The sequence below is a fragment of the Hypoxylon trugodes genome, assembly GCF_022578975.1.
Source record: "Hypoxylon trugodes strain CBS 135444 unplaced genomic scaffold F4822scaffold_5, whole genome shotgun sequence".
NCBI classification, from domain to species: Eukaryota; Fungi; Ascomycota; class Sordariomycetes; order Xylariales; family Hypoxylaceae; genus Hypoxylon; species Hypoxylon trugodes.
Genome location: NW_026250020.1, coordinates 1,865,725 through 1,875,375, shown reverse-complemented (window position 1 = coordinate 1,875,375; position 9,651 = coordinate 1,865,725). Strand labels below are relative to the sequence as shown.

At 47.3% G+C, this 9,651-nt stretch overlaps 4 protein-coding genes across 4 annotated transcripts; all 4 read left to right on the top strand.

Moving 5' to 3' along the window:
- Positions 1–652: 652 nt before the first annotated feature.
- On the top strand, positions 653–1,308 carry F4822DRAFT_429353 (histidine-phosphotransfer domain, HPT domain-containing protein; the record flags this gene model as incomplete). The annotated part of the gene is made up of 3 exons (XM_051461080.1): positions 653–670; positions 750–928; positions 1,056–1,308. 3 exons carry the CDS (start codon positions 653–655, stop codon positions 1,306–1,308), a joined length of 450 nt encoding a protein of 149 aa, XP_051314511.1.
- Positions 1,309–2,343: 1,035 nt separating this feature from the next.
- Positions 2,344–3,614, top strand: F4822DRAFT_254690 (kinase A anchor protein). Its single transcript, XM_051454496.1, has one exon. It carries the CDS (start codon positions 2,592–2,594, stop codon positions 3,351–3,353), a length of 762 nt encoding a protein of 253 aa, XP_051314510.1. The 5' UTR covers positions 2,344–2,591; the 3' UTR covers positions 3,354–3,614.
- Position 3,615: 1 nt separating this feature from the next.
- F4822DRAFT_254759 (uncharacterized protein) lies at positions 3,616–5,540 on the top strand. Its single transcript, XM_051454499.1, has 3 exons — positions 3,616–4,523; positions 4,580–4,789; positions 4,845–5,540. Exons 1-3 carry the CDS (start codon positions 3,860–3,862, stop codon positions 5,300–5,302), a joined length of 1,332 nt encoding a protein of 443 aa, XP_051314509.1. The 5' UTR covers positions 3,616–3,859; the 3' UTR covers positions 5,303–5,540.
- A 1,980-nt stretch (positions 5,541–7,520) lies between these two features.
- On the top strand, positions 7,521–8,828 carry F4822DRAFT_254714 (uncharacterized protein). Its single transcript, XM_051454497.1, has 2 exons — positions 7,521–7,536; positions 7,604–8,828. The coding sequence occupies exon 2, from the start codon at positions 7,923–7,925 to the stop codon at positions 8,634–8,636; it is 714 nt and encodes a 237-aa protein (XP_051314508.1). The 5' UTR covers positions 7,521–7,536; positions 7,604–7,922; the 3' UTR covers positions 8,637–8,828.
- Positions 8,829–9,651: the final 823 nt, after the last annotated feature.

The window sequence follows — 9,651 nt, the reverse complement described above, 5'->3', positions numbered from 1 at the left end:
CGACGCACAACGTTTTGTAACGTTAGGTGCTTACTGTCCAGAACAATCGATCTTTCCATTTCGCATCAATCTGCTGCATGTACGGGTAGTCAGGAAGGTAGTGGTACCTCTTTTCAGCCAGACACCTTGCTCCTCTCCAATGCATCCCTATTGTGTAAGAGACCCAAGTAACTACATAACCCTCAGACTCGATTATTCCAGTGTACATAATAGTGGTATTGTTTCGGCATAGGTGCCGACGAGCGAATAATCAAACAAATCAAGTGCATACACTGTGCGACAGAACCTGGTACCTGTACCTACTTGCCCCAAATTTCTTTCCCATCATTCGTTGCTTTGCGATTAGCCATCACCAGCACCAAAGGCACCAAGAGCACCACAGCAGCAACCGCCGCTCTTCCTACCGATAATAGACCCCACCTAAGAACTCCTCGATCAACACACTAGAGTGGTTAAAGTCGCCGCGGTTTTTTCAAACCACCCACACGACCTTTCCTTCCTGGACATATTTACCCAATTTCGCCCGCTACTTTTTGCGATCCGTGAAGTTCGGCTCGTCCTGAAGGAGCCCTTTCGTCAAGACCAACGTCAACTTCCTCCGCCAGGCGTTCTCTTTCAGGATCACTCCTTACATTACGCAGCGCGCGGCATCATGGCTGCTAACGACCAGGTATGAATGAGAATTCGACGCTGGAAAATCATAGCATTGCTAGGCAAAATTGCTAACAGGCGCAATTTGCCTGCCATAGAACGATGACGGTCATGACACTGGCAACTTACCCGATCTGGGGGATGCGATCGATATCTTAACTTTTAGTCAAATTCTAGAGATGGACGATAGTGAGGACGACCGTGAATTTAGTAAATCTATCGTATTTGGTTTCTTTGAGCAGGCTGAGGAGACCTTTGAAAAAATGGACACTGCCCTGTAAGTCTTGCAAGAACCAATCGCCTACCCTCATAACTCCAAGCTGCCTCTGCTATCTTCTAAAAACTTCAGCCTTTGGGTTTCTACGCCCTCGAGAGATCACCGAAGCTAATTAGATCTCATATAGAGAATCTCAAAACCTTGATGAGCTATACCGACTTGGCCATTTCTTGAAAGGATCTTCTGCGACTCTTGGTTTGACTAAGGTGAAAGACAGTTGCGAGAAGATCCAGCGATACGGCAAGAAAGAAAATCTCGACGGTAGCCCAGAGAAAGATGAGACCCTCTGCCTTAATCGAATCACGGAAACTCTCAAGACGGTAAAGGCGGAATACGCCGACGTGGAGCAGACGCTCAAGAACTTTTTCAACTCTACCTAGCCGGCGAGCGTAGGTCGAAATTTTGCGAGTTTGAGTTCGGAGTTGTATCATACAGCCTACCTTCGCGACCACGGCCATTGCATGGACCCCCTTCTCTGGGTGCGACCATTGCCGAAGGCCTTCGAGCATCATGAGAAACGAGGGCTGCTCGGGGTTCCCAGAGGAGAAGGGAAGGCAGCCGATAAATTTACCTATGCATCAGTTGACTTGAAAATTATACCCCACGCCTGTCCTCTCGTACTTGACAACCTCGATCAACAGGTAGAGAACAGTTTTATTTTCTATGACGGTTCTATTGGAAGCAGATGGTTAATGCACACAGAGCGGAGCACGATATAGGGTCACGATCATCTAGTCTAGTTTAATGAAGCGATCAAAAGGCTTCTCACGATCGGACACACAAATACGCTCCATAATACACCTATTTCATCCTCCACCACCAACTTGCTTATTCTTGAGGGTTCGTGGGCATAGCCTGCTTATAGATTGCAACCGGGCTGTCGGTGTACCAAATAAGCCCAACATGCAGATTTGGATTTTCGATGTCTGATGGCGGCGTATCTTGACGTATTTTGCTACGTCATACCTTTCATGGTCTTTCGCCTTGTGACGCAGAGCTATCGGTCCCTGTTTCTCCGTGTATAGCTAATGCAGCTTTCCCGTTTGCAGATCTGGAAAGTAACTTACAATTACGATTCTAGCGCTGCAGTAAAGTATCAGGTTGATCCTAGACTCGAATTTTTTGGGCATGGGAAACTCTAATGTGAAGCGAAAAGTTTGTGCTCTGAATTACGCAGAATACAGAGACCAATCATGGTTGCTCCTGGTTAATTAACGGTTTCAACACTGCACGTGGACCGAATTCGAGCCGTTCAATCCGAATTCTAGGCTTCCAAATTCGAGATATTCGCAACAATTATATCTTCATTTATCTGTATCGGGTTACCTAAATCTGCTTGCCGAAAGTCCCCATTACTTACTGCTGCCTTAGCCGAGACATCTGCATGTAGCCTATACGTTCCACTCTTTTATTTCAAAGTAGAAATTGTCATGTTCACTGCTTAGAAATAATCCTTAGTTTATTGTGTTACTTGATAAACATCTAAATTACTTACCTAGGTACCTGCGTGGTAGGCACCAAGAAATTTTTAGCGGGATTGTATACCTGTCAACGCCTAAATTTACCACAACTATCTGACCAACCCAACATAAGGTACTATTTTCAGCGAGACATCCCTATTCAATCTACCTAGTTACTAATTTACTACTGAAATTCACTCAATATGCCGCCACGACCATCGCCCACACATTTCTTATGTCTACCGCTTGTTACTGGGACATCCCGCCACCAACTCTCATCGAATCTATCCGCTTTTAGTGCAGATGTGACTAGCCCCGACAGCTTTGCCATACCCGAGCAAGCCATCCGACCACTCGGTACACTCCATCTAACGATCGGTGTCATGAGTTTCCCGAAAGATGAAGGTCTAGAGAAGGCGGTGGCACTCTTGAAAACACTAGTTCCCAGGAAAATATTAGCCAACATCAAGGCAGCTGAAGCCACAGAAGTTACTATAAATTCAGCTCGAGGATTGGGCGATCCGGCAAAAGAGACATCCGGCCCGCCACCCCCTTTATTGTCCGTAACGCTGAGAGGCCTACACTCGATGCAGCCAGCGGCGTCAAAAGCATCAGTTCTCTATGCCCCACCAATTGACGCTGAAGGCACCCTACGGCGCTTCTGCGAGAACTTGCGCTCGACTTTCCAAGAGGCGGGACTAATGGATGAAGAAAATCGACCTTTATTATTACACGCCACTATTTTAAACACAATATACGTCAAAGGGCGGAATCGCAACGGCAAGGGCGGTAAGAGGCATGAAAAGCTGACAATCGACGCGCGGGGAATATTGGATCGCTACGACGACTTCGTGTGGATGGAAGATGTGCCGGTGGAGAAAATCGCGATCTGCAGAATGGGCGCAAAGAAGCAAGAGGATGGCGATGAAGCGTACGAGGTCGAAGCGGAAATCGACATAACCTAAAGAGAAATTGCCATTGCTTGTTAAGTTCCAATTGTGATAATGCGACGTGCTTACCTGCGTTAGCACATCTGAATGCCTACTAGGTAGGTGCTATTGGTATGTTTTGTAGCGATCTTTCCAAAACCTTGGAAGGTAACACAGGGAAAGAAAAGTTTATTCTAGGGAGAAGGAACAGTGGAATGACACCTAGGACTGGACCTGATTGAGCTGACTGGGCCCTTGAAATGACTGTACTTATAGAAGTACATCCGAATTTAACCCGCCAGGCAATCCACTGATACCGTCCGCAGCTCAGGCTCAGTGCTGCGCCAGCCTCATCATTAAATCCTTCCCGTAATAACAACTTACGTATATGCCGTCGTGGACTTCTTCCATACGAGCACTTGCCTAAACATGCGAAATTTAGGTGCCTAGATAGGCACCAGGATAATGTTGTCCACCTTCAACTGCCATTTCCAAGGATTGCTTCCTGTAAATGACCTGTGCGCAGCTCCATTCTTGGCACGATGAGCGCCCCAGAGAAACGGCGGGGGAATTCCCATGCAATACGCTCTTCAGCCTCATCGCGAAGCAGCAGTATAATATCTCCTCCTCCTCGCGTACAACTTACTCGTACAGCTTCTACGTCTTCTTCGCCTAGCCAGGATAACACTAGCACTCATGATACCATTAGTTCGGGCAGCAAAGACAACGGTGCGATGCTAGTGACTAAAGAAAAAGAGAGCGTCTTACTTAAGGAGAAAGATGACAAAATCGCTGAACTGAAACTAGAACTTACAGTCATGGAAGCTGAATTTACTCGGGAATTAGATAGGCTCTCTCAAAAAGAGGGCGAGACAGCTAGTTTCTGGCAGGCTAAACACACAAGCTTAAATCAACAGCTTTCACGGATCGATACGGAGCTCCGATTACTACGTGCCGAAGTTGACGTGAGGGAAGCTGAACGAGCCGAGCTGCGTGAAGGATGGGAAGTTCTACGAAGGCAACTTAAGGAGCGAGACGATGAAATACGATCTTTGAAGGGTCATATTGCCGGACTCAAGCAATGGGTCAGCACCAGTACGACTAAAGGTGATCAAACGAGTGATGAAGAATTCGGAGATTCCATGACAAAGCTAGGCAACGGCTTGCAGAATTGGGTCATTGTGCATTTTAGGCGAGCGAAACTTGGTACGATAGATCGGTCACACATGCAGCTCCAATCCGATAGACTAATAGTGCTGTAGATTTTACGCACGTCGATGAAGCAGTACTACACGACCTTGGCGAACTTGTTCCCATGTACGAGCAGCTCGCAGCGTCAGCCAAGGTGCATCTTCTGCAGAGTGCGGTATCCAGCATCTTGGTGGAGACCATCTTCAACGCCTACTTTGTTGGTCTCCCCAAAGATCAAGCTGATCAATTGGCCCAGATTGAGAAATACTTCGCGTCCCTAAGTAAGTAACATCAAACTTACTTTTTATACAACACATGTGACTTACACCCTCGTAGGTTCGGTCGAATCAGTTAACCAATGGCGTGCGATGACACTCACAATGCTTCGAAAGGAGGCCACTCCACGATTACAGGAAGAAACAGCATTGGTAACCGAATCCGTCATCTCGAAGATCAATCACATTCTCGATTCGATCACAGATGCCAACGCGACAGATGCGCGGGATCATGCACTTCGCGCGCTGGTGCATAACTCGGTTGAGCTAGCACGCTTATTGGTCGTTCAGAAGGCTACCTTTAAAGTCCACATGCCTAAGATACTCCCCCACCAACAAATTTTGTTTGAGAAGGCGACTATGGAGGACATCGGAGCCGAGGACGAGGAGAGCTTGACAGGGCGCGAGATATGCTGCGTAACATTCCCAGGGGTCATAAAAACCGGGGATGAAAATGGAAACCATCCTCAATTCAAGAACGTGGTGGCAAAAGCCAGGGTACTTTGCGCACCCGAATGAAACAAATTACGTACCTCACTTGGAGCGAAACCACTAAGACCCGGCCTGGAACAAAAAGGCGGTGACTTAAACATTTTGATCAGGTTAACCCCGAGTAGTCTGGATACTGATATCTTGGGTTGTGGCGTCCCATCTCTATCCATACAACCTAGTTTGATATCGGGATCCAAGACGCGCACAACAGATACGGGATGGTAAAGAAAGCACCCAATAGGTCCAGCAGAGCCGCCTAATAATTTATCGGCTCACCATCGACCTCAATCAGCGCGACACGTTCGAACTGCGGAGATGGGGGATTGGGGGGTAAAGGACCAACAAAAAGGATCAAAGAGATTGGGGAGTAGGGAGCTGTGGGGAAAATTGAGGCTCTGCGGTCGAATTTCGCTCCCGGTCCCCCCTCCTTTGGTGGTAACCAAATACTCCCACAGTCGCTACGACCGGGATTGAACATACTCGACTAACTATTGGTTATATGCAGTGTGCGATAGCTTGACTCATGCATTAGCCATTGAATACCTACCATCCCGTAGCCAGTCCATGTACGAATTATTTCGCAACCTGATCCAGATCTAATTCTATAGACCTCATGACGATTCTTCTCACATAAGAAAGCCAAACGAAAAAAAAAAAAAGAGAGAGAGAGAAAAGCATATGAAAAAGCAGCAACTCGGCTTCTATAACCTTTACCGGTATCGCAAAGAGCGAGCTGTACGGACCATACTCTGTGGCATTCCCGTCTGACCACCAGATCGGCATCCGTATGACACGGAACACTTTCCCGCTTTTCAGGCATATTATTAGTTTCATGATTAAGACACCTTGGCACTCTAGCTTCTATGGAACCCAATCAACCAATTTGCCAAAGGTATCAACATAAGACATCTAGGGATAGATGACTCTTCAGCGCCGGTACATAATGTCTTAAAGTAGGCGCGTAACATTAGCTAGGACCCGTGGCTTGCATTAGGAGCAGCTAATCCATGCATCGGCCCTAGCCATGCCTAATAATGATGCAGTCATAACAGCAAACTGCAGGCAGATGTTCCCTGCAACGAGAACACTGACGAACCAGCATAGACAAAGGTTCTTAGTGGATCTAAAGTTGAATGTTGATTATCCTACCCGAAAAAGAAAAAAGAAAAGCCAAGCCAGCTATCGCATAGACACTAAATAATTTCGGTCGGGAGATGGTCGGCGAAAAATCATCAGCCGATATCTCCAGCCCTACAGGTATGTCCTGGATATGGGTAGATGTGCTGCCTACTAGATCTGAGTTGGTTGTCTAGGATCGAGATAGAGCGGTTTGTATTCCACCAACGAGGAGACAAGAAGGCAACCGTCAACAATCAGATCAGATCGCGACAAGAGCTGTACGCCGCTTTCCGCGTCCATAACAAGTTAATCCGGTATATATGACTCCTATCCCCCACGATAACCCACTTCTGGAATGCCAGGGTGAGGGTGATTGGTACGGGAGTTCTCCGTGGTCCATCTAGTCATCGGTTGATTACCTGGGTACCCACCACTTCCGATATGGCATCTCTGAGTGGGCTAAAACCGTAACAAGCCCGGAAGAAAGGAGGTGACGGTCATCAACTCCCTTTCACATTGCTTCCGCGAGGAGTGCCGATCTTCGGATCTATCGTCGGAAAGCTGTGACCTAAGAATGATCCATGTTAGGCGAGTGGTATCACTGCTATCCGAATAATGAAAACCACATGCGTATATGACATGGCTGCAGCAGCATTTCCCACTACGGACATGGATAGGGTGGAAAATGGGAAGTAATCATGCATCCGGTGTTGAGGGTTGGGTACACACTCGAAAAATTATGATGGTGGGTGCCAACACCTGGGGTGTGGTTGTCGAAAAAAAAGAATAAATCGATTTAATTGTGTCGTGGACATAATAGGCCCTGGCACCCCTGTAGTAAACATCGAAAGCTCTCTGGCTAACTCGTCAGACAGCTATTTCAAGAGAATGACAACCCCCCAGCAGAACCCCTCATCTTCCTTTTTTTCGAGATCCCGTCTTCTTTTCCAACAACCCTCCCAATTTTCCGGTTAAGAAAAGGAGATACTCGTATTCATAATTTCCGATCCGTCTTTTCATCACATTCCTTCTTCCCCTTTTTTTTTTTTTCACCAATCATTCCACGTTGGTCCACCGCCAGGTTGCGAGTCGGTACATGCAGCGGACTGGGTCGGACTGTGTCAGATTACCTGCAACCTTAGGTATTCATCCTTCTTCTAAAGGGATGTTGTGTCGCCGTGCATTCGGATGAAAACCAAACATTGACAGCCGGTTTCTGCTCAACATCTTTCTTCATAACCAAACTACGCATTCCATCGAATAATCGAGACGTATATCGACAGCTTCATAGCCTGTACCGAGATCACTTTGGCGTCGATCTCGTATAAAACTCCATCGGACTTTGTTTCTGCAGCACCTGATACGTCACCGCATTAGCGTTGGCGTTCTGCCCCTGTCACGGCATTCCGGGGCCGACACTTGCTTCTGTACGCTCTGGCTACAGCAGTAATTCTGTCTGCTATTTCGTGTCCGCATCGTCGACGCTTGCCATTCTCATTCCATCGCATCAACCTATCCATCAGACAATATGACCTGGGCCGATGATAACTGTTCCTACACGACCGAAGGTAGCAATTATACCTTCGGCTCTGCACACTCGGTCACAGAAACGGTGGATAGTGGCTGTTCAGACGCGACCTCCGTATATCACAACGCTGATGAAGAAGACGTCGATCACCCGCCTGCTGACCCACCGGCCGGGTGGTTGCCGTGCGAATTCGTCGGAATGCACTGCCAACTTAGTTTCCATGCCAGCGATGTCGAGAATTGGATCAACCACATCATCACGGACCATCTCAGTAATCAACTTCCCATCAGGGCTATTTGCTTATTCTGTGATGATTATACCTTCGACTCAACGGCGAATGAACTGAATGGCGATACGTACACCAATTTCTGGAATAGGATGATGCATATTCGAGAACATTTTTTGGACGGGGAGAGAATCTGCAACATCCGTCCCGACTTTTGTATGTACGAACACTTGCACGACCAAAACCTTATACCGGAGGAAACATATCGTATGGTTATGAAATATAATGAACTGCCATATGGCCATAGTCAATTGAAACACATCCGGCCGCGCACCTTTGTGTCGCCGGAGGAGTTGAAGAGAACAGAGAAGTCCAACAGGGTGCTGATAGACCACACCAAGGAGGAGCGAAGTAGGAAGAGAAGTGGCAAAGACAGAAAGAATAAAGAAAAAGGTAAGACGTCAAGGTTCGTCGTCGTCCAGCAATAAATGAGAGCAACGAAAAAATGTTGCCATAAATGCGGCGGGATACCCACAAATGGGTCGCGAACCATCGCCGCAACGGATCATCAGCCGACAATCCGATATCCGATGGGCAACATACCGAATTCGTTAAAGGAACAGTCCCGACGCCGGTCTCGACCCAGCACGGCTTACTATCTTTATATCACTATTTTCTTGTTATTTATTGTCACATTTATGATTCTTATTTTTTGATTCACATACCCAGATAGTATTGCCCCACTCAAGAAGAAAAGGGGCTCTCCGCTCATACATCTACGTTGATATATGCATTATATGCAAGGTCGGAAATATATGCCTCCGCTGCAGATGTATGGGGGATATTGGTAAGGCAGAACTGCTTCTGCTTTTTCAGCCTTATGATCCCCTTCCCCCCTTTGGGGGTTGCTAGGCCGGGTATGTTTGTGTCGCAGATGCGACGCAGGGCATGCAGGGGGGAACTGGGGGCTGTCGACCAATTGGTGTGTCGGTGGCCTCGCTTCTTCTCCCGGGGTTGTCTGGGGTGTTATGCATCTATCTGGGGATCTCCGACTAATATATATGCGAGTCGGTCACTATGAGGAGCCGCGGGCGGGCGGGCCACTGCATACCGGTGCAGGCAATGAGATACCCAAATGAGACAACATCCCCATCGTTTCTTTACATAACGACGTCATGAATATTCGATAGCGTCAGCAGGATCTGAGACAACAAATTGGTAGTATGGTAGGCGTATGAATGGATGATCGAAGGAACGAAGTAACGAATGAGAACATGACGTTCATGAGATGATACCAGGTACCTACTTAAGCAGAATGTCATTTAATAATGGGCCTTTCCAAAACTGGGGCGCAAACGAAGGGACATTGGAAAATTGCCGTTTTGGACTTCAAGTTATCTCCTACTTAATGATCATAACGAATTTCTCCTCTTCTCACCGCAATTTTGCCCCCAAAATGGTGACTGTTCATGCGTATCTCGCATTTGATCGTGGTGGTGGCGA

Excerpts from the sequence above, each read along its gene's own strand:
- F4822DRAFT_254714 (XM_051454497.1), top strand. The coding sequence starts at position 7,923 with ATGACCTGGGCCGATGATAACTGTTCCTACACGACCGAAGGTAGCAAT.
- F4822DRAFT_254690 (XM_051454496.1), top strand. The coding sequence starts at position 2,592 with ATGCCGCCACGACCATCGCCCACACATTTCTTATGTCTACCGCTTGTT.
- F4822DRAFT_254759 (XM_051454499.1), top strand. The coding sequence starts at position 3,860 with ATGAGCGCCCCAGAGAAACGGCGGGGGAATTCCCATGCAATACGCTCT. Across the intron at positions 4,524-4,579 it reads TTTTAGGCGAGCGAAACTTG|ATTTTACGCACGTCGATGAA; the intron begins GTACGATAGATC and ends ATAGTGCTGTAG. Across the intron at positions 4,790-4,844 it reads GAAATACTTCGCGTCCCTAA|GTTCGGTCGAATCAGTTAAC; the intron begins GTAAGTAACATC and ends ACACCCTCGTAG.